The sequence below is a fragment of the Aplidium turbinatum genome, chromosome 8, assembly GCF_918807975.1.
Source record: "Aplidium turbinatum chromosome 8, kaAplTurb1.1, whole genome shotgun sequence".
NCBI classification, from domain to species: Eukaryota; Metazoa; Chordata; class Ascidiacea; order Aplousobranchia; family Polyclinidae; genus Aplidium; species Aplidium turbinatum.
Genome location: NC_137479.1, coordinates 15,670,395 through 15,695,872, shown reverse-complemented (window position 1 = coordinate 15,695,872; position 25,478 = coordinate 15,670,395). Strand labels below are relative to the sequence as shown.

The window sequence follows — 25,478 nt, the reverse complement described above, 5'->3', positions numbered from 1 at the left end:
GATCGAGATGAAATAATTTCTGTAACACTTTTTTCCATAACTACACTTGGTTAATCACTTGCTTTTTTGCAGAGCTATGTTTTTAATTAGTATTGTTTGGCAAAACGCAGGTAAGATATCATGGGCACGGCAGCTTTATCGGAAGATAACTTACCCGATGGAACAGTTCCAAAGAAGAAATGGCTTGCTGAAGTCAGTGGAAGGAAAAAAAGTGGTGAAAACATACAATAAGATGGCGGCTGTTTTGTTGGAATATGAAGTTCTCTACCATCGTGGGTGGTGAGTGCCGAGTATTGTTGTGAGATCACCAGCTGCTGCATTCATACGCTGATTTGATGGATTTTTCTGATTTCATACAAACAATAAGTTTGAAGTTTACGATTTTACATTAGTGTTCAATTTTTAAAAGTAATACTTTTAACTTAAATAATAATATTTATTTGCATCAGACAAAGCTGTCCATATCCAAAACAACGAAATAATAGACAAACCGCAAATGCACAAATAACGAACAACAACAACGAAATAACAATAAAAAACAACGAAATAATACACAAACTGCAAATGCACAAAATCTCACTAAATAGGCTATCTACTGTTACAAGTTTACAGACAATGGTACGGTAGTGTTACAAGTTAGAAGAACTGAAAGTATTCAGAACGATAAAAACAATCAGATGACATGGCAGCCATCAAAACTAGATAACAGCATACATAGAATTATTATAATGAAGACGGTAATTTGATATACGATGGCAATCAGACCTCATCAGGGAGGCAACTATAGAGTTAGACGATACTTCACATCTTCCAACAAAAGAAAAAACATATTTTCGAAGCAATGCAATAACCTTAAAACGATTTATCAAAAATATTTCTACAAACTAGTTCTCGTAAATATTATACGCACATGCAAAGTGTTGCGATGATAGTATTGTTATCCACGGTTTTTCAAGGCCCTTGTGATTCGTTAAATGTTTAACTTTTTTGACAACGTAATGCTCAGGATCCGTGCCGTCGAAGCGGTTAAGGCGGGACTTCAAGCGTCACTCCTGGTTCGTCATAAGGAAACAAACCAACTAATGGTGAACTTTGACGCCACAATCTGGGAACTTCTTGCAGAAGCAAAATACTTCACCAAAATTGGATTGGAAATTCCAGATGCAGCATTTAGACTCTGCCTCAAAGAAGACAAAATCAATCAGAACAGGGTGAGCTGATTGCTACTTCTTCAAACTTCTTCATCTTCTTCGTCAAACCAAAGCGAAAGATTTCATGTCGTGATGTGGAAAATAAATGGTTTTCCATTTTGCATTAACAGGCTTCTCTTTGCCAAAAAAAACAAAAAAACTTTTAGAACATGCTTTGCATATCATTGCTTCTGAAAACGCTTTGTATAATGAAATAAAAGCAATGTGTCAAGAAATAAAAGCAATGTGATTTAGGAGATGTTTCACGTTTTTTCAGAATGACTTATTGGAAATGATCAACGCATTCGAGGCTATTGCAGCGGGAATTTCCCCATTGTTACTCCCCCTCCTGAAACCGTTTATCTCCCGAGTGGAAGATGAAATCTCGGCCGGACTGACTGTGATTAACTGGAATTCACTCAACATTGAAAAGTTCATCCAAGATGTTCATGTCGCCATGGACAAGCTCAACTTGATCATTAAGCGAGTATGTAGTTTGATTTTGGATTTAAAGAAAAAATATATAAATAACAAAGAAATAAGATAATATCGTAATATTAAAATGAAAATGAAATGATAATAAATTACTGAATAGTAAAAAAGTTGTTAAAAAGACCATTTAATGAAATGCCTTTGTTTTACCATTGAAATAAATAGTTGTGCAACATCTATGGGATTGAAATATACCCACAGTGGTTCGTGTTGAGGAAGGAAAATGTTTCTAGCTCAATCTTGGCGTTTTTGTAACTTGCTAGTGTCTCTGCTTAAATATAGCGCTTGTTATGCCACTTTAATGCAGCATAGCATCAGATGGAGGCAGCATTTCATGTAGACTACATCAATTGATGACAGTAGTGTTGACAGGGGGTCTAGGGGTACTTTGGGACCCAGGCCTGGAATAATTTAGGGGCTGTAATCTTTTCAAGGGGCCCGGGAACTTGAAGAAGCTATGTACATTTTTGGGCATAGTGCATTTTTTCTAATTAGTGTCTTGATTTGGGGCCCGAAGACCTCATTGGTACTGAACCCAAATTGTCCTCTCAACGATCCTGGTTGATGATTGCCAAATTAGCCTTTAGACGAATAATAGCTTAACTGATATTTTATGTTAGGTGCAAGACATTATGGAATGCAGAATCGGTATGTACCTTGATGACATCAGCACCACTGCACTTTGCGATATGCCTGATGACGATGCTGTGACGTGCGAGCAGTTTTTGAAACAAACCGATGACGTCATAAACGTGGCAAGCTCAAGTCTTGTGTATGGGAGCGCGGCCACGGAAAAAGCCGTTTATGAAATAATTGATGTAAGTGAGAAGAAAAATTAGACTAGCCTGTTTCTACATAAGTCTTGAAAAACATTAATTGGTACAATAAGCTTTTGATAATGCTGCACGGCTTCATCAAAGACCAAAAAGGCACGATTTATAAGTAGTAATAGAATGTTTTATAAGTTGAAAATTTATTATGTAGAAGGGAGCGAGAACCGTATAGTTGAAAATGTATTGTTCCCCATTCCGACAACTTTCTAAAATTGTTGAATTGTTTACAGCTGCTGAAGCAACAGCTCCAAGACAAGGAGCTTGCAGAGTTGGAAAGTCAAGCAAAATCAGAAAACTTTCCAGTTTGGTATTACACCTTGATGGGTCACATCTGCCAGAGAACCACTGACTCACTGGTGAGATCACAATCAGTTTGTGGCTGTGTCATCGCCTTTAACGTTTCCGCTAAATAAAAAAGGTTTATGTATAAATGGTGGTTGCATTCGTTGCTGATGTTTCTTAGTCTCATAAAATGTTTGCCTGGAAGATCGCAATAACGAGCCAACGAGAATTTTCCTACAAAAAGCTTCAACTTAAAACTGAATTGACATTTAGGTCAAATCGACTAGACTGTCCCTTGATACAATCAAGCGAAGGCTTCAACAGACCAACAAGTACCAGAGCAGTCAGAGACTTGGTTCAGGAAAAGCAGAATCTACAAAGCCCCCTCTTTTCAAGTCGCAGATCATTCTCAATCTTCCTTCAATAATCATGAAACCGAGCCTTGAAGATATTCAGGTAGCGCTGGCTTTTTATTGTTCTGCTTCATTTATGATTTACACAAAACCAACTGTGGAATATAGTAGTTAGTGTAGCCTACTGTTACACGAAATCCTTGACGTCTAACTATCTCTGACGAATTGTCATACGCAAACAGATAGCTTTGTTTGAATCTCAACATGTACTCAGACCAGGCGCGTAACTAGGGGGGCGCAGGGGGGCGAAGCCCCCCCTGCAAAAATGTTGGCACCCCCTGGGATAAATTATGTTAATTAGCTCTGTTCGCTGACTTTTCAGTTTTATACTCAATTTTCTTGTGTTATTTAATTGTAAACATTGTGTGTTTAAGGGTGTGGTAGAATGTTGTCTCTAAAACAAAGTTTGCCTAATTTTAAACGAAACTGCATTAAAAGAGCGAGTTTTGCCAATACCAAACATTCAAATATCTCAGCCAGGAATTAGCAACAAGAAAACATAGAGACTTAGCTTTATTACCGAAAAATGCCCTAGAAAACATGATCTTATCCTTTTGCTATGCCACCGGACAGCACCATTTTACAGGAATATTTATACCCACATGTTTGTTGAAAATGCTTTCAGAATGCACCAAATTCAAAGTAATTTTTCAAAATTTTCTGGGGGAGGCCCCCCAGACCCCCCGCTGCTGGGTGTGGCCTTTGGCGGTCTTTGCCCGTCGGCCGTCAACCCCCACCCCCTTTCAAAATTCCTGGCTACGCCACTGACTGTTTCTATGATAAACTAGTCTAATGTAAACGTTGTATTAAGCCTACGATTAATGTTCTTGCGTAAATATACCCACATTGTGTACAAACGTCGTTTTCGTACATGATACGGAAGGTAAAAGTTGGGCCCCTCTCTAGAATACTTTTTGCCCCCCCTGCTGCTCCAAGCTAGTTACGGGCCTGACTCAGACTTCAACATAAACTAGCAACGTAAACGCCCACATAGCTGCGGCACTAAAACTATTGACTTATTATTGGAACTCGAGTTGGAATGCCGCGACGCTGTCAGGAAAACGTATTTTTAACAGCGGCCAATCGAGAGGTCACTGAATACACGTAAGGCCAAAGCGAAACACAAAGTACAAACTTAAAGAACAAGTTTTCACAAAAGCTAAAAGTTTAAAGGCTTGTTTTCAATATTACAGTTAGTATCTTTTCATTTCATCCTGGATGCTGTAGTTCAATTCTTACTAGGCTCAGCTGTCACTTCGTAATCCCTTAGTAGAGTAGCTATTCTTTGCAAAGCAAAATACGACGTAGAACAAAACTGGTCACCCTACAACAGTGGATTGATAAATCAATTTCTTGGCTAACATATATAGACTAAGTTTCCTGATCTGAATAACACACGTGTTGCCCTTTGCTTTTTTTTACTTCTGTCACCCCTGCTTTTATATCAAACACTTTTGTTTTGCGCAGCTTTCGCTAAACAAAGCGATCGAACAGATCTTGAATGCCACATTCGGCGTGGCTTTGTGGGACTACGCGGACATGCATTATGAGCAGCAACAGATGGAGGCAGAGGCTGCGAGGAAAATGGGTGAAGATATTAAAACTCAAATTAAACCTCCAAAACCAATCCACAAACAAATTAGGTAAATTATAAAAATAATATTTAGGTTATAATAATTAAACCATCAGAGCGGAATTATGACTCCCAGCGAGTCAACGCTTCGCCTTGAATGTGAACTATCTTCGATTCTTGGACGCAAATGAATGTAGGCTTACTGTACTTACGTCTACAGTAACACCATAGAGTAGTTTTGTCATATTCAGCGAAACTTCAGCTTTAAAAATGAAGATGCTGTTCATATTTAATCACTTGAACTTAAATATGATGCTTCTTCACAGCGAACACAAAGACGTTATTAAGGTGGTGGTTGCTCTGCATTCGGTGGTCAGTTCTCTCAAGAGCGAATGTGAATTGGTAAGTTCGCTTGTAAGGTTGGTTTGTGCCGTGTTCGATTGTTAGTAAAAAGAAACACTCAAGATAGTTTTACCAATGACCAGACCATTACAACCGAGACTTTAATAAGGCTTATGTAATTTTGATTACTGTTGTTTAATTGCTGGGCTAAGTAGGCTTGTTTGAAGTAAACGTTTACTTTCTCGTGATTCTTTGCATTAAGAAAGCCTTAAAAGAGTACTAAATTAGTCAATCGAGAGCTAATTGCGACAATTTGATAAAAAATCTACTATAATTGACAGTTGTTGAGCAACTTCAGTGGATTCAGCGAGCTTTGGCTTGAAGATCCCCAGGAAAAGATCACTGAATTTGTCGCTGGAGAACCAGTGTACTCAGAATATGAAGCTCAGATAAAGTAAGTTGCATCATTATTTTCTGCGTTCAACATCACCACGTCTGAGCATTCGAAATCTCTGCTCAAACCACTTTTTAATTCCTAAAAGCACCATGAGTTTACCGTACAGTACGTTAATTTCTAGTTAGTATGTTATGCTTAAAACGCGGCATAATACTTAGTTATAAAAATGACCACAACACAGTAATCTTTTTTGGATAGCCACTCGTCTGTTCGGTTTATTCTATCAATGTTAACTGATCTGCTTGACTGGTATTTTCTTTTACGTTTACGCCAAAACTGATCGAAATCTTGCTATGATTTATGACGTTCTTTTTTTTACAACGTATGTTCTTGCATACAGATATTATCACCGTTTGGAATCGGATGTTGAAGAGCTTCCATCCAGCTACCGCGTCGGATCCGTCTTGTTTGAAACAGACGAACTTAAATTGGCGCTTATTCAAGAGTGCAAGGCCTGGAAACGCGCCTTCGGGGCGGCCTTGAACGAAAAGGCTGGTGCAGAACAAGACAATATACTGAACTTCCTGGATTCACTCAACAAGCGAATGAAGTAAGAGAATGATTCATGGTAGATACAGATTGTTCACCTTCACTTGCTACGATTAACCAATTTCGAATTTGCTGCGATTGCTTGACTTCTCTTGCAGCCGATCAATCAACGACTTGGATGACGTCAGAGGAGCGATGGCTGCCTTGCGTGAGCTACGTGAAGGACAAATCAAGATCGACATGACGATTGGGCCGATTGAGGAAAGCTATGCCTTGCTCAACAAACTTGAATTGAACTACAACGACGGAAATGCAGAAAAGGTCGATGGGTTGGCTTACCAATGGAAGAACCTTTTAGGAACGGTGAGTAATCTCTACTATTGCAATTTTTCTCTCTAAAGCTCCTTTTTAAATAGTTATTGTCTTATTTTTTTTGTAGGTTGTTGTTACCCAAAGCACCCTTCTGAATGTCCAACCAGGTTTCAAAACAGCTTTGCTTTCTGGCGTGGAAAAGTTCCAAGTCGACACCATGGAATTTTACGGCGATTACGAAGAAAAGTAAATTTTTATTTAATCTTTTAGTTTGTTTGCCAATTCATTTTGTCACAAAATACGATGTAAGTACAGCCTGTATTGACTTTATTGTTGTTAAAATATTTATTATTACTAAATGATTTTCAGGTATTTTAGTTTTTGCAACAACATAAAAATTCATATCTTTTTTTGGTGAAACTTTTCACTCGCTTTTACTTTTTGTACATTTTTGTTACACTTTTTTAAGAATTTAATTCTCTTCTGCACATTTTTGATTTACTTTTTCCTCCTTCTTACTGTAGCCTACTTTACACTTCAATTTTCAGTAAAGCTTTTGTTTGTTAGCCTGATCGTTTCACTAGTTTCAAATTTATCTTAAGCTACTAGGTTTGCTTTTGAAATGATTGAGAGAAATTTATGGTTCTAATAAAACTATTGCATTATAAAATTTACGTCTTCACCGAAGTGTCCAAGTGCTCATATAAATACTTTTAACCCAGGGGCCCAAACATGCAAGGAATTCCCCCACGAGAGGCGAGTGATCGCTTGCAAATCTTTCAAACAAGATTTGACGAACTTTGGCGAAAATACGTCACATATTCTGGTGGTGAAGAATTGTTCGGATTGGCAGTTACTGGTGAGGGTATACAATTTATTGATGGAGTAGAGATCAATCAACTTTATACTATATTTATTCATGAAAACTTTTTTTCAAAATGCATAATAACTTACTGATTGCTGCTTTGTTTCGTTTTGAAGTGAGTTTTCTTTGCAACTGTCTGACAAAGAAAATTCAATAAATTTTTATCTGAAAAATATCGATATATTTTAACTTTCGTTTTTTTTAACAGAATACAGCGATCTTCAACGAATCAAGCGAGAATTGACTCTCTTGCAGAAGCTGTATGGCTTGTATAACAACGTCATCGAAAGCGTCAATGGCTATTACGACATTTTGTGGTCCGAACTTGACATTGAAAAAATTAACCAGGAATTGCTCGACTTCCAAAACAAGTAAATCTTGGTTTTAGGTGCCGCCTGATGTTAGTACAAAAACAAAAATTTCAGTTATTGCCAAACGCCTTTAACTGTTTAACCTTACGTGTTTTAGCTGGATCACGTTAATCTCGAAACAGAGTTAGAATTACATAGCCTAATAATTCAACGTCCATTGAACTGGTTTATAATTTTTTCCCCTGTGTTGTGTTGGAGTTGTTTCAAAGTACATATAACATATAACGTTTTACACTTGGCGTTTCTAGATGCCGTAAACTTCCGAAAGCGTTGAAAGAATGGGACGCCTTTCTTGATCTGAAGAAAAAAATTGATGACTTCAGCGAGTGCTGTCCCTTGCTGGAGATGATGTCGAACAAGGTGAATGGTTGTAAGCTGCCGTGACGTTTGCAAGTGGACAAAAATCTTTCGTCACTTTTTCTGAAGAGATTTTTGTCTTAATTCGCACGTATTGTAATATTTTGTTTTTCTAAAAATAGGATATGGCAGTTGCAATAGTACTCGATGCATCACATCAGAGCCAATGATAATAACAACAGTAAAAAAGCTATTATCAATTTGGAAGTTTAAAGAAGCCTTTGCATTTATGGTAATTGCTTTCGAGATATTTCATAGTACATGAACTATACATTGCATAGCAGACTATATTTGTTATAGTCTTGTCAAAGATACACGGAAGACGTAAGATTCTTGATATTGAATAGAAATACGTTTGCTTAGAAAAACAGCAATAAAAACCTGACAATAACCTCCATTTTAACTTTTTTTTATCAAAGGGTAAAGTCTTTTCAAGTTTATAAATCTTATAGTTGGTGAAAAGCTTCGAAAGTTAGTCTGACTTTATTTGACTCAAGGCATCTGTAGTCCTGGGTAAAGTGCAATGTATTCTTTGCATCATGTAGGCGATGATGTCACGCCACTGGGAACGGATTTCAAAACTAACAAGCCACACTTTTGATGTCGAAAACGAAAACTTCCAATTGAGAAACATCATGGAAGCTCCTCTGTTAGAAAACAAGGAAGACATTGAAGTAAGTGAGCACTGGGCACGGCTTAAAATACCGCGACCTCTTCCTGTGCTTCGTAAAACCAGAACTTATATTGCTTTTTGATTCATTTTATAGACTCGTAGTCGAGCGAACGTTTTTGACAAATTATACTGAAATTATGTTCTTATACTGAAAATTTTCATTTAACAAACAATACAAAAAATTATTTTTAAATTGTTTAGGAAGATTAATTTGTTTCATTCCAAACATTTCTTTCTACTTTTTTTCTAGACCTCCGCTGTGGAATGACAAAGTGTTGTCTTGCTGCGGTTTTAAAAAGTGAAAACAAACTGATCTCGTTAAAAAAAGTTTCTAAGCAATACAAAAATGTTCTTTTTTATTTGTCTGCAAATAACAACATTTTATTAAAAAACGAAACGGTCCATTTGATACGTTCTGCCCTTAAGTAAACTAGTTTGAATAACAGTGTGAAAACATACGTCAGACGTTTCTTAAAAAGATGTTTCGGTTCGAAAGCATGTTTGTTGCTTTGACAATGCGATAACAAATAATGACGTTCACCAGGACGTTTGCATCAGCGCCGTGAAGGAGCGGGACATTGAAGGAAAGCTGAAGCAGGTGGTGGCAGATTGGAGCGTACAAGTCTTCACCTTCTCGTGAGTTGAAATCCACTGGGATTAGAATTGGTTTGAAATGACCTTCGCCCAAATTTGTTTTGAGCTTTTATTTTATAATTCAACTTTTTAAGAACGACTTTTTTCCCTGAACGATGAGACCACAAAACTGACTGCTCTCAAATCATCTTTCGGTGTGATCCGTGAAAACATCGTCAATTAAAGATCGGAAAAGGGTAGACCGTCAACCTTAAGGGCTCAAACGAAGACGAAGAAGAATTGTAACAAAAGATACAACCCCATTTGAGTTTTTGGAGAAGCAAATGCATAAATTTATATATTTTCAAATTTATGACAGCTTGCTTTCCACTATTACGGTCGATTTAAAAATAATAAGAAAATTTGAAAAACTAAATCTCACTAAACAAATTCTATGTTTTAGGCTTTTCAAGACGAGAGGTGAAATGTTGCTGAAGGGAGCAGACATTCAAGAAATAGTTGCTCTCATGGAAGATTCACTCATGGTTCTTGCATCTTTGATGAGCAATAGATACAATGCTCCTTTCAAACCACAAATACAAAGCTGGGTCCACAAATTGTCCGGAACTACTGAAATCATAGAGAATTGGTTGGTCGTGCAAAACTTGTGGGTGTACCTCGAAGCCGTGTTTGTTGGTGGTGACATTGCGAAGCAACTGCCGCAGGTATTTATTACTTGCTGAATGCTGATGCTATGTTGTAGTAAGGGCTCTCAACCAAGGGGTAAATTTCACAAATTAAATAGTAAAGTAAGTAGGAGAGATAAACTACTTGAATGCCCATTTTGAGTCCGAAAATAATTGATTGTAAGTTTGCATTCCGATCTTCCGCAGACAAGGCGTACGTGAGAGTAAACAGAGCGAAAACCTCTGGTTCAAAGTTTAAACTACCGTATAAAGTTATCTATTTGTTTTAGTGAACCTTTGCAGGTTTTCCTGAATTTTGTATTTGATAGTTAATTTTAATGTAATAAAAATTTATACTTTGTTAAAACGGACAAGACTTTTTACTTAAAAATTTGATGAGGCCTCGACTTCGCTGTGTGTGTGCTTTTTTTTGCTTTGGTATACAGCTATATAACACATCAGAAGTTCTTAATATTTTCGTTAATATTTAACATGCGATCAATTAGGAAGCAAAAAGATTTGCGAACATCGATAAGTCCTGGCAGAAGATCATGCAGAAGGCACACGAAACCACCAACGTGGTGCAGTGCTGCATGGGAGACGACACACTGGCGCAACTTCTTCCTCATCTGCTCGAGCAATTGGAAATGTGCCAAAAATCATTGACTGGTTATCTGGAGAAGAAAAGACTTTTATTTCCAAGGTAAGAATAAAAATTGATTGAAGGATATTACCACCAAAGAAGTGCAATGAGGATACTTGTTAAATCAAATAGCTAAAGCTATACTTTGAAATGTAACATTATTTTGGATTTGTTTCTAGATTTTTCTTCGTCTCCGATCCCGCCTTGCTTGAGATCCTCGGTCAAGCCAGTGACTCCCACACAATTCAGGTTGCCATGCGTTCTCATAATTTTTAATTTTATATTAATCTTTACATTAAAGTTAATTTATTGACAAAACAGCCAAAGTACTTGTTATTGTAAATTTGCTCCAAACGCTTTGTAGGATGTTCTGTGGCAGTGGTTGTCATGAGAGATTGTTATTTTAGCAACTATGCAAGCCCCATTCTATCCAACTATTCAACTCCAACCCTACAGCTTTGTGTTGAAGTATGAAAAAAAATCTAGCTTCTGTACTGAAGTATCTTTCGGACACAACTCCGCACCCGTCAAAATTGCTTGACTCCACGATTCCCATTAACACAGCACTGCTAAAAAGCTGGGTAGTGGAATGGCAAGAAAGTCTGTGGGATGGTCGAAATGACGTCAGTTCAACACCGCTCCAGAGCACGGGGCTGTGTTTCGGCAAGACACCTAATGACATGTTAATATACTGGAAGCGGCTGATTCAATGACTTCATGCCTCTTTGCTGTGTTGCATCTGTGATATTGCTACATCTCTGTGTTGTGATGTTGCATCACAATCTATTGTGTTGCATCTGCGACCGCTATGCACTAAATGTTTTCGCAGTGGATGCAAAATAGAATACGTTTGTTATTAAGTATTGCGTCATGACAACGACATTTTGATTTTTCCTGCCACGTTATTAAACTGATGCTTTTATGCCAAAATAGTTATTGTGCTTGTTGTTCTGTTCAGGCGCATTGCTTGAGCTTGTTTGACAACGTTTACCGCGTGGCATTCGACGAGAAAGTTTATGACAAAATCACGACTGTCATATCCCAAGAAGATGAACATGTCGATCTTGAACAGCCGGTGATGGCGCAGGTAGGTCTCATTGAATCAACTTTGTTTAAATTCGATCCACTTTAACGACCAAAATCACAATCAAATGTATGTCATGCTAAGAAAGCTTGGCGATGGATGTTGATTGTTGATATCAAGTGCTATTTTCGCAAGTAGGCTACAGGCGATGATGGTTTTAGGTAACTATGTGAAAACTCGTGACGATTTTTTTGTCAGGGAAATGTGGAGGTTTGGTTGAAGAATCTTTTGGACACACAACTCAAGACAATTCATTCGGTGATTAGATCGGCTTGGAACGCCATTTCCGACACCAACTCATTCAAGCTGGTTGAGTTTGAGAACGTATTTCCTGCTCAAGTCGGCTTACTCGGGATTCAAATGCTTTGGACGCGGGATGCCGAGCTGTCACTCAGCCAAGCCAAGTCAGACAAAAAGGTAGTTTTTGTAATACACTTTTTTATTCATGGATAGTTTTGTAACCGCAAAGCTTTAACCGATTTATTTTGTCCAGGCGATGCCAGCAATGAACCAGAAATTTCTGGACATGTTGAACGAGTTGATCAGCATGACCACAACGGAGCTCACCAAGTATGAACGAACGAAATTTGAAACCCTGGTCACGATCCATGTCCACCAGCGTGATATATTCGATGACATGGTAACTAACTACATTATTTTATTAAGTTAAAATACTACCAGTGTAGTGATTGTTTATCTAAAAAAGCTTTTTTTTAGAATAAATCAGGTTTATTAGTCGTTTAATGGTATACAAAAAACGTCATTTTTCTCTGATGCTTCTGATTGGCATTGCGTTGGGTTTGCTATCACTTTCTTAAAAGAATCTTTCAATTTTTATCAGTGTCGACTCCACATCAAATCGCCATCGGATTTTGAATGGCTGAAGCAATCAAGGTTCTATTTCGTTGAAGACACCGATCGCTGTCTTATTCAAATCACGGACGTCGACTTTGATTATTGCAACGAATACACGGGCTGCACAGAACGTCTAGTAATCACTCCCTTGACTGACAGGTGGCTATTGATCGTTTCAAAATTTTGACACCTGGGTTCAGTTGAAGACAAAACTCGTACTTGTGGATGGGGACTCACTGTTGCTTTCGTACTTTCAGATGTTACATAACACTTGCTCAAGCTTTGGGAATGAGCATGGGAGGCGCCCCTGCTGGTCCTGCTGGAACAGGGAAAACGGAAACGACCAAGGACATGGGAAAATGTTTGGGAAAATATGTCGTCGTCTTTAACTGTTCAGATCAGATGGACTACAGAGGACTTGGTCGTATCTACAAAGGTTAACTACAGTTAGCTGATAATAGTCTGTCATTGTCTGGGTTGTGTCTGAACGAGTAGCCTCAGTTGTTAGCTTGTGCGTTACGGTTTCTAGTTTTTCTTTTTTGATATAAATCTTTACCAGATAGCAAACGATATTTTGGCATGCTAACAAACAATGCTTAAATGCTTCTTGTTTTCCGGATTGTTTCAGTACGATTGTCAATAACATAAAAAAAATTGTGTTTAAATCAATACACCGGGATTCAATTTTGCTTTTAGGACTTGCGCAATCCGGCTCCTGGGGATGCTTTGATGAGTTCAACAGAATCGAACTTCCAGTGCTCTCCGTGGCTGCTCAGCAGATCGCTATTGTCCTCCAGTGCAAAAAGATGAAGAAGCCACAGTTTATCTTCACGGACGGCGATGTTGTTGATATGGACAGAGAATTTGGCATCTTTTTAACAATGGTAATATGTTTTGACTTGAGCAAGCTACTGATTGACATACATCAAAATAATGTAAATTGCAAAGTAATCACTGCCTTGATGTTGCAATGCGAATCGGTGAAAATCATCACAGAAAGAATTGTTCGAGACGTTATAGTAAAAATCGGTTGAAATAATTTGCTTTTTGTAGAATGGTGACGTAAGATAGAATTGAACCATGGATATTGTTGCATGCACCTCGTGAGTCGATTATCATCTGCGCAATGTAATAAGATGTCTGGCTTTTACAGAACCCTGGATACGCTGGACGTCAAGAATTGCCTGAAAATTTGAAGATCATTTTCAGACCTGTCGCCATGATGGTTCCAGACAGAAGCATCATCATTCGTGTCAAACTGGCCGCCTGCGGTTTCATCGAGAACATTGTTCTCTCTAAAAAGTTTTACACTCTTTACAAGCTGTGCGAAGAACAGCTTTCAAAACAGGTTTGTTGATGGCTTAAAAATTGCCTTTCAGTCTGCTGTTGGTCTTAAGTAGGCTATTTTTTTGCATTGTAAATATTGATGTTTAAATGTAGGTTCACTATGATTTTGGTCTTCGCAACATCCTTTCCGTTCTTCGAACTCTTGGAGGAGTGAAAAGATCAAGTCCTGAAGATCCTGAGCCAACCACGGTCATGCGCGTCCTCAGAGACATGAACTTGTCAAAACTCGTAGATGAAGATGAGCCTCTCTTCCTCTCACTCATTAACGATCTCTTTCCCGGAATTGTTCTTGACAAAGCCGGTTATCCTGACTTGGAGGCGGCAATTGAAAAACAGGTCAGTTGGTAAACCATCTATACATGTGACTTTGGTAATCTTTGAGTAAAACAAACGAAAAGATGTAGAATGGCATTGGGTCGTTTTTCTGTTTTTATTATTTCATTGTAATGGTTAAAATCATTTGAAACAATCATTGATATTTTAAAATAATTTTAGTTGTTTTGTTATATTGTTAGACAAAATCTTTACTTTTAAAACATATTTGCGATGTGTACTTTGATGATCAATTGCATTTAAACACCTTCTGGTTCAACATAAAAATTGTTTGTGTTTAAATGTAAAACTATGTTAAGTTTATTTCCACTAAGTGTTGGTCCCCAAAAGTGACCTGAAGATTATTCATAGATATGGCAATGCTTGTTTAAATCCGGACAGGTACGTGAAGCAGGGTTGATTGTCCATCCACCCTGGATATTGAAGGTTATTCAGTTGTTTGAAACTCAAAGAGTACGTCACGGCATGATGGCTCTTGGACCAAGCGGTGCAGGGAAAACAAAATGCATCCACACTTTGATGAAAGCAATGACTGACTGCGGCGAACCACACAGGTACAACGTGCTCTTAGCTTTAATGTGAGAAGCGCATATGTCACTTGTTGTTTTGTTTGTGACTAAGGGTTAGAAAAATACCGGAATCCTTTTGAAATGATGAGTTTTATAATGGGAATACCCACTCTTTATTACAATTTCCATAGCCAACTCGTTTAGGTAGCCTAAATTATGAAGCCAAAGCTTCTAGCACTAGCAGTAATGTAAGAACAAGTTTGGTTCCGCGCCTTGGTTAAAATTCCTTCCTTGCTCAAAGTGTTTCCACAATTTTTTAACACAATAACAAGCTATTTTTACAACTTTGTTAATAGTTTTTTCTGTTTTTTTCTTTTCTTAACAAACTACAATTGGTGCACACAGAGAAATGAGAATGAATCCAAAAGCTATCACTGCCCCTCAGATGTTTGGAACCCTTGACGTGGCGACCAATGATTGGACGGACGGAATATTTTCGACTTTGTGGAGACGGACACACAAAGCAAAAAAAGTTAGTCAAATATTATTCCAAAGTTAAGCATTGGATTGTACCCAAATAACTCACAGTAATTAAAGCACAGTTAAATCATGGGTGTTTTTTAGGGCGAGCATGTCTGGTTGGTGTTGGATGGACCTGTTGACGCAATTTGGATTGAAAACTTGAACTCAGTACTTGACGACAACAAAACGTTAACTCTGGCAAATGGAGACAGAATCCCCATGGCTCCGAATTGTAAGATTGTTTTCGAACCACATAACATCGACAACGCCTCACCTGCCACTGTCTCCAGGAACGGTAGGTAACAATAGCTTTCCAACGTTAAAAATATCTCTATAAAAGGGTATATGTGTAATGTGTATAATGTATATTGTTGGGTTACCTTTTATGTTGTTTATGTATTATGTTGTTTTTTATATAATTATTCTTACATTGATGATTGAAAATTGTATGCATGATAAAATGACCCTTGTCTGTTCATCGTTTGTTTGTGTGTGTTTGGTTTACGCTGAAATTACTTTTTATCTCGTAGAACTAACATATTTCTCACAGCATGTCAATATTACATTTATTGTCCTGTCACAACTATACCTACATTTACAGGAATGGTGTTTATGAGTTCATCTGTGCTGGACTGGCAGCCGATATTAAAAGGTTGGCTGCAAACCATTCCACAGCAGCAACATGATGTTCTGTGGAACTTGTTTGAAGTGATATTTCAGGTGAATGTCAAAAGATTTTATAAGAAAACAAGCTAAGGTTCATTATACAAAAGTTTGTGCAATACTGTATAGATCTGTTCAACTTTAACATGTATCTTGAGGGTGATCTCTAACAAGGTTATTTGAAGTAATTTGTTATGACTTGACAGGATCTCCTGGATTATTTGATGACGACTCTCTTCCCAAAGATGACCCTTTTGGAATGCATGTACATTCGTCAAGCTATCGACCTTCTTCAGGGTAAGTAGTGCGTTGAGGCTAATTCACATCAACGTATAAATATTTGCAACAAAGGGATATTTAAAACAGTAAGTGAAGTGAAAAAGTTTGACTTTCAATGTAACAGTCATCTTCGTGACTTGAAGCTACACGCAACCGAGAATGATCTTACTGCAAGTGATTGATTTTAGTGATTAGTTGACCAGGAATCTTGCATAAGAGTTTATGCTTCAACAGCAGTTTGTGAAACAGACATTATTGCTGGACGTACTGGCAAAATTATATTTAACAAAAACGCGTCATGACATGTTACATCAACCGTTTTGTCGCAGGATTGATTCCCAGCCAAGAAGAGCAGAGTAAGCAACTGAGCAAGTCTCATCTTCAGCGCATATTCTTCTTTGCATTAATGTGGTCACTTGGAGCATTGCTGGAGTTGGATGATCGTGCAAAGCTGGAGGAATTTGTGGTAAAAACTGCTCCCACCTTGGAAATTCCTCCTGTAAAAGATGACGAAACGATCTTTGAGTACATGGTCAGTATAGTTCAGATCAAACATATTCGTTTCACAACGGCTGTAATGTTAAACAGCACCTATTATTTACAGGCCTAGTACTAACGAGTAGATTATTTGTTTGACGTATTAGGTCAACGACGATGGCGAATGGGAACATTGGAACAATAGAGTGCCAAAGTACATTTACCCGCCAGACTCCATTCCTGATTACATGGGAATTCTTGTTCCCAACGTTGACAATGTGCGAACGGACTTCATCATGCACGCCATTATGAAACAGGTATGACCTTCGTCAAAACGCTCCAGACTATAAAAGGTTTAGTTGTCTAATTAGTATTAAAGGTATGAGTCCCATATTCAATTACTGAGGCTAGGAGAACGAGAAAATAAACTTCTTATAATATTAAGCTTTCAGCATTAACGAGTGTAGGGTGGTCAGGTCCTTTCTCCAGGCAGCCTTTCCTTTCTCTAGCAACTACGCCCACCCAATTTATTATTCTGGGTAGAGGTAAACGGCGTTTTTCAATAATCACCTTATAATGACAAAATTATTATTACTGATGAATAATTTTATGTTCAGGATAAAAGTATTCTTCTCATTGGAGAGCAGGGAACTGCTAAGACTGTCATGATCAAAGGATATGCAAAACGTTATGATCCAGAGCGCCATCTTTTTAAAGCTCTTAACTTCAGTAGTGCCACCACTCCAAACATGTTTCAGGTATTTTGAGATAACGTTCTGTTTGGTTTGTAGATTTGTTTTAAGATGAGATTATAGCTTTATCACCAAGTTAAAGAAAAGGCCGTCCGAACAACAGCGACATCCATTACGCGCCTGATTTATTACAGTTTATTAGCAGGATAACCATGACATTTATAAGCATAACATTACAATGCATTGCTTCACTCGACCTTCAACGTCGCAATTAAAAAAAAAAACAGAGCAATTTATCGTGTTGCAAACTCTAATAACGTTTTAAAGATTTCTTCTGGCTTCATAGACAACATAAAGATAAGAAAATATCTTTATTTTGTGCTTTCCAAGACACCGTTGATCGATTTCACATTTTGTTTCATGAAATGCAACGTATCTTCATGCAGCGAACCCTCGAGAGCTACGTTGACAAGCGGGTCGGAACAACCTACGGGCCACCTGCCGGGAAGAAGATGACAGTGTTCATTGACGATATCAACATGCCGATCGTTAACAACTGGGGAGATCAAGTAAAAATCCTTTCAACAAGTTGTAGGCCTCATATGTTTTTTTTGTTCAAAAATTAGCAAATAAGTTTGTACAAGACATGAGTGGTAAGCTATAGTTGTGAAATGGCGACGGTTTGTAACTTGCTTCCTGTGGTTAATTAATGAATCGTTTTCTGGAATTGATCATCATGAAATAAATTGTTTTTGTTACTAATGCTGCATGAAGCGCATGTTGACGGCTCATGATGAGCACCGCAAACTGAAATTCTTATTAAAAAATTCTTTTCTCATTTGAAAACTTTTGCAATGGATGTTCTTGTTATTGAATCCAGATTACAAACGAGATCGTGCGCCAGTTGATGGCCACTAAAGGATTTTACAGCCTGGACAAACCTGGCGACTTCACAAATATTGTGGACATTCAATTCGTTGCTGCCATGATTCACCCAGGTATGAAGCCTTGAGATTACCAACGCTACTGATGAGCATTTACGCACAAAAAGTTTGCTGCGTTTCTATGAAAATTTACGTTATTCTGACTAAGCTTATTTCATCTCTTGTCAACTTGCAGGAGGTGGAAGAAATGACATTCCGCAGAGGTTGAAGCAGCAGCTGTGCATCTTCAACTGCACTCTCCCTTCTAACAACTCAATCGACAAGATTTTCCTTACAATTTCTGAAGGTTACTTTTGCAAACAAAGAGGATTTCCTGAAAATGTGAGAATTGGCAGAAGTGTAACCTACGTACCCAACTGGGCATCCGCTGTGATGAAACTAACAATATATTATTATTCATGAATGTTTTTATCAACGTTATATATTCACTTTTATATGCTTTTAGTATTATTAAGTTACTTGTTGTGTGATTTCCAACATAGTATTTGTAATTTTATTTATACGGTTGTCAGTGTATTTGCTAGATTGTTTTCCGGACAACAGGCGTTTCCAAGTAAGCAAGCCTGTCTTTTTTACGTTTAATAAACACATGTAAATGTTAAATGAATACAAAATGCAATAGTCTGCTGGCTCGGTTTAAACAAAAAATCTGGTAAAGTTTTTGTTAAAATAAATACCTGCTACAAAACAAGCTAAAAGTATGGGCTAACTTTCAAGGTTGCTGTTCTTGCGCCTCGGTTGGTGGCTTTAACGAGGACGTTGTGGCAAAGCACCAAAGGCAAGATGCTTCCGACGCCCGCCAAGTTCCATTACATCTTCAACTTGAGAGATTTGAGTCGCATATGGCAGGTACAACTTCCTGATAAGAAATCTGCAGCAATTATAGCGTTGACGTCACATGCAGTATATGCGATGTGGAGCTTTTCAAATTTTTTTTTTAAATTTGGCAGCCACTGTGTGATCTAGATAGGTCGTCTTTCATAGGCATCGTTTGAACCTATAGTGGGAGAAAAATAGTATTTTTTAATATATTGCAAGTATTTTGTGGCATTGTACACGGCGTTATTATCGAGGTTATGTATCGCTTATGTCCTTGACAGCAAAATTTGTCATTTTTACTGCCTGGGGTAGTTAGTCTTGCTTCTATTTGTCTTATTCAACCATTCCTAAAATCTAGTAAAATCGTTTAATTAGTAAAAATTAAATGATTTGTAAGAAAATTTAACTTTAAAATTAAAATAAATGTTTCTACAAGTGGCAAGCTATGTATGAGATGTGGTGTTTGGCAGGGAATTCTCGTCGTCAAGCCTGAAACTTGTCAGAGTGAAGAAGTCTTACTTGGCTTGTGGAAGCACGAGTGTCATCGTGTGATCGCCGACAGATTCACCAATCAACCAGACAAAGACTGGTTTGCTACATCTCTTGATAAAGTAAGCAACAACATTTTAAAGCGTTGACTTTGAATTTTTGCTCCAATCCAGCGAACAAAATTACTCTTGTTTTATATTTAGTTGAGATAAAATGGACTAATGTTGGTATCTGGGAAGAGTTTCAAGGTGGCTTTGTCACGTTTGATTTTATCAGTTACAAAAGCAACACATTAAAATAAACAGCGCAAATAACTCTGTTGCTTGATATCGCTTGTGCTTCTTTTTTGAATTTTTTTTTCACCAATGAGAGATTCGCACGGAAGATCGTCTTCCTTTCTTTGCATCTGTTCATGTTCTTTAAGTACTTTTATACCATTTCTATGTGCTTTTCAATGGAATGACTTGAAAGTGGCGAAGAAACAATAAAATTTACATGAAAGGTAACAAAATGATGATATGACTTTACAGATAGTCGCACAAGATCTTCCTGAATTGGTGGCCAAGCTTCCAGCTGAACCTTATTTCGTTGATTTTCTTCAAGAGGCTCCTGAAGCAACAGGTGGGAGAAAATGTAAATTAAAAAAGTTTTAAACATGGATCACAGGGTTGGCCGATGAAATGTTATCATCCCAATAGGACGTATGATATAATATTAAACTGCATCTTGAATAAATAATAAGAAATTGGAAAATCATTGGTGTCTAATGTGTAGGTTAATGGTGACTTGGTGCTTCTGTAAGCATTTTGGTGAGTAAAATATTGGAAGACTTCATCATTCAAAAACTACTGTCAAAAAGTTGCAACTTTTTATTGGTCCACCCTGTGGGTTATGACGTCAGCAAGACCGAACCTTGCTTGTCCAAACCATAAGAATCCGAATATAACTTATGCAACTGTCAAGGCTTCATTTCAAACAACTGGCTTGTGTGCAACCGTTGATGGTGCCACAAACATTTTAGTATGCCTAATTGCCTAACCTTTTAATCAAAACTTTATCAGTTGTTTGCTTATGAAAAAGTATGAAGGTGATCAATTGCGATTCAAATTTTCTCTCATTCAGTTAGCTCGACATCGTTTTCCGTTGCTAACTTATTAAATACCTTTGTGAACTAACTTGGAACCTCTGTCGGATATAAATTGGACAAGCACTTATCGTGTTTCGTGCTTCAAGTCTATTCTGTCTAGTATTTGGTTACTTTTTAACATTTTTTGAGTTTTTTTATGCGCAAAATGTTTTATATTTAAAACTTAGTGAGGACAAGCATGATACGTGATTATCAGCATATTGGATGCGCTATGTACTTGCTAATTGTGAGTTAGGTTTACTATTGCTGTAGTTTCACGTGTTCAAACTTTGATTGATTGCGTGAAACAGTTTAGTAACTATCACTGGGCTGATACGTACGAAATTTAAGTTAAATCAAGCTGGATGTAAAATAACAGGAGAAGAAGGCGAAGACGCCGACCTCGATGCTCCGAAGATTTACGAACCAATTGAATCAATGCAACAATTGGAGGAAAAATTGCAAGGATTCCAGGAACAATACAACGAGACAATTCGAGGATCAAAGATGGACCTCGTATTTTTCAAGGTAAACCTTCTTTTTAAAAACTTGAATCCATTAGTTTAATTTCAATCAAGATTCAAAACCGTTTAGACGAACTAATGAATAAACGTTTTAGTTCTTCATTTTTGCTTAGCATAACTTTTATTATCGAATTTGTTCAGGCTTATTACTGTGTTGGGTGCAACAGTATACACTGCAACACTTCGGCTGCATAGCCGAGTGGTGAGAGCCCTGGAACGGCAATCGAAAGGGTGCCGGTTCGACACCGCTCAAGAGCATGCGGTTGTGTCTTTGGCAGGACACTTAAAGACATGCCTGAAAGTAGACACGAAGATTGGTTTCCTTGCCTTCCCGTCCACTTAATCTAAATCTTCAACCACCGGGTGTAAGCCTGGATAAAACAAAAAAAACGTAGTAATCTATGCATGATTATGCTGACTAATAGAAACGTCGTGTTTCGTTAGAAGCAAAAACAACCAAAAGTAACTAAAGTAAAAGAACAATCTTGCTTTTGTAGGACGCGATGGTTCACTTGGTTAAGATTTCCCGAATTATAAGAACGCCACGTGGCAACTGTTTGTTGGTTGGTGTCGGTGGATCTGGCAAGCAATCTCTCACCCGATTGGCCACTTACATCGCTGGCTATTCCTCATTCCAAATCACGTTGAGCCGAACTTACAACGCCTCCAATCTCATCGAAGACTTGAAGGTTTGTACTAATGAGGGTAAAGAAAAATTTACTTGAAAAAAAAATTGAAAAACATAGTTTTTATACCAAAGTTACATTGAAAAAAGTGGTTACTTAAGAAAAATGTAAAACTTATCCCAAAATTTTGTGAAAACTAGGGTAAAGTAAAATTTGCTTGAAGAACTTTGGGATAAATTCTACATTTTTTCAATGTGGAAACATGCTTGATTTTACACAGTGCTACATGGCAGATATATGCGTTTCTCTTGCTACCAGCGTTTGACGATTCATAGGGAACTCAGTAGCTTTCACACAATCATGTGGAAGCACACACAATAAACACACTAATCTAGCATTGTGCATTAGATTCTATATCGAACCGCGGGAAAAGACGGGAAAGGCGTATCTTTTATTTTTACGGACAATGAAATCAAGGACGAAGGGTTCCTTGAGTATATGAACAACGTCTTGGCATCTGGAGAGGTCTGTTTACTTTATTGACCTTAACTTGAAAATACCAGTTCCTTTTATAACACAGGAAATACTTTTTATATAGATAGTTTTCTGTGAGGTACATTTATAACGTTTGATATTTCGATTATTTTTATACAGTACTGTAGTTTGAGCTCAAAATGTCTAGCCCATTTTATGAAAATCTTCCTTCAGGTTTCCAATCTATTTGCCCGTGACGAGATCGATGAAATAACCCAGGAGCTTGTCCCAGTGATGAAGGCCGAGTACCCGCGCCGGCCGCCAACCAACGAAAACCTCTACGAGTATTTCCTGTCGCGCGCCAGAGCCAATCTGCATGTGGTTTTGTGCTTTTCACCGGTTGGAGAGAAGTTTCAAAATAGAGCTTTAAAGTTTCCAGGTAGGTTGAAAGACAATTTTCAGAGGGCTCATCAAAATTGTGGTTGTCAAACAACAATTATTATTCCACTTTTTTCACTGCAGATACCAAAATTTACCTCACAATTTAATACCGTGCAATGGTGTAGTTAAATCGCATGCAAGCCGCTTATATAAAAAAATATGGCTTAAAAATTAAAGTTTTGAGACCTAACCTAACCAAACATAACATAGTATACATTTAATAGCCCCGATAGATCAATAGTCAAACAGTCGGTTTCGCAGATATTGAACAGCATGATTAAACAGCAATGGTCCAACTTCTATCCGCTTTGGTAACGCCCTCAAAAGACAGTCCTATGTTCAGCGCGTCATCAATTGATGAAAATATTGACAGGCAACAATAATTTATCAAGGAAACTTCACACTATCAACCTTGGTGATTGCGTTAGTGGTTTAAAGTCTCTGCAAACGTTTCCAAAGAAGCTTTTTCTGTTCAAAGATCTAGATTCTCTCAACCAGTGAAATTAATGCTTCGGGAATGCATTAGTTTTAGTCTTGTTGAATGAATGAAATTTTCGAAACTTTGTGAATTATTGGCGAGTTACTTAATTATTGTACAGCTCTTATATCCGGTTGTACAATGGACTGGTTTCTGCGTTGGCCTAGGGACGCCCTGATACAAGTCGCACAATACTTCCTGGCCACCTTCAAGATTGAATGTGATGACAGCACCAAAGCAAGCATGGTTCAGGTATTATCTTTATTTAAAAATCGTGATGTGATCATATACAGTCATCAATGTGGTGATTTAAAAAGATTGATGTGACTTTTCTGCAGAAATGGTAGACGTTAATCGTACAAAGAAAAATGCAGAAACTATAAACGGTAATCTAATGCCGAAAAACCACCTTGGTAACTTCGCCGCGAGAAATCAAGCCTGGTTGCTAATGTTACCGCCAGTTTCAAATTACAGTGAAAACTCACCATGGGCTTCAGAGAGACTCTAGCCGTTCACTTGGAACAGCAGTCACCAACCGTACCGGTTTTAAAATGAAAATAGCCTAGCGGACCGGCAATAGGAAAAACGATGTTTGACATCTACTTATTATTATAGGTCTAACTTTTATAGCTGTTTAAACATACTTTACGTTATTAATGTCTTGGTTTTTGAAGGCCCTTTAAACTTTACCTTTAAGATACTATTCCTTCAATCTGCTGCCCAAGGCATAAATCCGCAATGCAATAGCAGTTGGGTTAGAAACAGGGGTGGTGCAAGCGAAGAGAGCAAGAAATTATTGCAAAAATGTAAAAAAAATTACGTATTTTTATTTTTTGGGAGCACGTGTACAAGTGCCCTACCCCTCATTTGATCCGCTACTGCCTTGCTAGATATACAGTACCTTTTAGCCTAGGTGAAATTCATACGTATTAAGTGTATGATTGCAATTGCTTTCATTGCAATCAGTTTATGTTATGGCTTAACGCAGAGGCTACTTTTAACCAACTTGCACTCTTGACCACCATTTTGGTTGGTGGTAATTGGAGACCACCATTTTGATTGGACCTCTTACTTAGAGTACAGGAGTGTCTTTGCGTCGAGGTGAAATTTTGTTCAAAAGAAAAGTCACATTGGAGTCATTGAAGTTAATTGCTTGCCATTATACTTTGAATAGCCAGCCATTGTCGTCAAGACTCAAGGAATGACATTGTCTTGCTCTATCACGCTTACAGTTTCATCACTGGTCTGTCTCACCGAAAGTTATTGCAATAAAGGAATTTTCAACCCCTTGTTTGCGATCTATCCCCAACTAGTTTAATGCAATCTTACGTCAGGTGATGGGAACTGTGCAAGATGTTGTCGCTGAAAAGTGTGTCGACTACTTTGAGAGATTCCGACGCTCTTGTCATGTGACACCGAAGTCCTACTTATCTTTTCTCTCGGGTTACAAAACAATATACAAGTGAGTAAAAATTTACTTTTCAGAACAAATATAAAGAACTGTACAGAACACCTATCAGAAAAAATCATGTTAAGCATTTGCGCTTGTAACTTGTAAAAACATCATTACCATATGCCGCCTTCGAGACTAAGGTTGGCTGTCAATTGCTTGCACACGTCACGTTCTTTCGCTACTCATTTTGCATCCCCGATGCTTGACAAGCCAACCCATTGTTTTACATCATCTACCTAATGTTAGGCGTTTGCGCTTGTAACTTGTAAAAATATACAGATCCAAAATTGATGAGATCTCGGTGTTGGCGTCCCGGATGAAAACTGGATTGTCAAAGCTTGTGGAGGCGGAAAAGTCAGTGAACGAACTTTCGAAAGAACTCGCTGTCAAAGAAAAAGATCTCGCTGTTGCGTCTAAAGAAGCTGATCAGGTCACAAAAAATTGCTATTCTGTTTCTGAAGCAGTTCTACATTGATAAGACTCCTTTGGCCATCTAAGTTGTACAAGTTGTGTTATGAATTTTTTTTAATTTTTTCACTACAGATTTATTGACGAAGTTTACCATGTGCTTTTTTGATATAGGTCTTGAAGGTTGTGACAACAAAAGCAAGTGCTGCTGAAAAGGTGAAAGCAGAAGTCCAAAAAGTAAAAGACAAGGCACAAGCTATTGTAGACAGCATTGCAGTGGACAAAAAATCAGCTGAAGCCAAGTTGGAAGCCGCACGACCAGCTCTCGAAGCAGCAGAATCTGCGTTACAGGTCAGTCAGCTTCATTTACTTTCACTGTATATT

The 25,478-nt window shown here is 37.8% G+C and overlaps 1 protein-coding gene across 1 annotated transcript in view; it reads left to right on the top strand.

The window, feature by feature from the left end:
- Window positions 1-25,478, top strand: part of LOC145775069 (dynein axonemal heavy chain 5-like) — a 42,181-nt gene that overhangs the window by 6,986 nt on the left and 9,717 nt on the right. Inside the window, exons 16-65 of the mRNA XM_082586265.1 lie at window positions 111-279; window positions 1,007-1,211; window positions 1,468-1,677; window positions 2,303-2,500; window positions 2,746-2,871; window positions 3,071-3,253; window positions 4,678-4,853; window positions 5,110-5,185; window positions 5,467-5,579; window positions 5,923-6,132; window positions 6,230-6,434; window positions 6,511-6,629; window positions 7,106-7,242; window positions 7,457-7,619; window positions 7,868-7,979; window positions 8,522-8,650; window positions 9,194-9,285; window positions 9,686-9,947; window positions 10,415-10,611; window positions 10,731-10,800; window positions 11,510-11,638; window positions 11,834-12,052; window positions 12,129-12,275; window positions 12,477-12,649; window positions 12,748-12,926; window positions 13,187-13,374; window positions 13,644-13,838; window positions 13,931-14,173; window positions 14,552-14,724; window positions 15,085-15,211; window positions 15,304-15,496; window positions 15,803-15,921; window positions 16,071-16,161; window positions 16,473-16,675; window positions 16,788-16,937; window positions 17,238-17,378; window positions 17,759-17,881; window positions 18,193-18,310; window positions 18,432-18,577; window positions 18,974-19,105; window positions 19,546-19,686; window positions 20,095-20,185; window positions 21,070-21,218; window positions 21,712-21,903; window positions 22,249-22,365; window positions 22,549-22,753; window positions 23,355-23,485; window positions 24,568-24,695; window positions 24,966-25,116; window positions 25,269-25,445. Of these exons, the coding sequence (XP_082442391.1) occupies window positions 111-279; window positions 1,007-1,211; window positions 1,468-1,677; window positions 2,303-2,500; window positions 2,746-2,871; window positions 3,071-3,253; window positions 4,678-4,853; window positions 5,110-5,185; window positions 5,467-5,579; window positions 5,923-6,132; window positions 6,230-6,434; window positions 6,511-6,629; window positions 7,106-7,242; window positions 7,457-7,619; window positions 7,868-7,979; window positions 8,522-8,650; window positions 9,194-9,285; window positions 9,686-9,947; window positions 10,415-10,611; window positions 10,731-10,800; window positions 11,510-11,638; window positions 11,834-12,052; window positions 12,129-12,275; window positions 12,477-12,649; window positions 12,748-12,926; window positions 13,187-13,374; window positions 13,644-13,838; window positions 13,931-14,173; window positions 14,552-14,724; window positions 15,085-15,211; window positions 15,304-15,496; window positions 15,803-15,921; window positions 16,071-16,161; window positions 16,473-16,675; window positions 16,788-16,937; window positions 17,238-17,378; window positions 17,759-17,881; window positions 18,193-18,310; window positions 18,432-18,577; window positions 18,974-19,105; window positions 19,546-19,686; window positions 20,095-20,185; window positions 21,070-21,218; window positions 21,712-21,903; window positions 22,249-22,365; window positions 22,549-22,753; window positions 23,355-23,485; window positions 24,568-24,695; window positions 24,966-25,116; window positions 25,269-25,445 (7,823 nt within the window). The remainder of the gene's footprint in view (window positions 1-110; window positions 280-1,006; window positions 1,212-1,467; window positions 1,678-2,302; window positions 2,501-2,745; window positions 2,872-3,070; window positions 3,254-4,677; window positions 4,854-5,109; window positions 5,186-5,466; window positions 5,580-5,922; window positions 6,133-6,229; window positions 6,435-6,510; window positions 6,630-7,105; window positions 7,243-7,456; window positions 7,620-7,867; window positions 7,980-8,521; window positions 8,651-9,193; window positions 9,286-9,685; window positions 9,948-10,414; window positions 10,612-10,730; window positions 10,801-11,509; window positions 11,639-11,833; window positions 12,053-12,128; window positions 12,276-12,476; window positions 12,650-12,747; window positions 12,927-13,186; window positions 13,375-13,643; window positions 13,839-13,930; window positions 14,174-14,551; window positions 14,725-15,084; window positions 15,212-15,303; window positions 15,497-15,802; window positions 15,922-16,070; window positions 16,162-16,472; window positions 16,676-16,787; window positions 16,938-17,237; window positions 17,379-17,758; window positions 17,882-18,192; window positions 18,311-18,431; window positions 18,578-18,973; window positions 19,106-19,545; window positions 19,687-20,094; window positions 20,186-21,069; window positions 21,219-21,711; window positions 21,904-22,248; window positions 22,366-22,548; window positions 22,754-23,354; window positions 23,486-24,567; window positions 24,696-24,965; window positions 25,117-25,268; window positions 25,446-25,478) is intronic.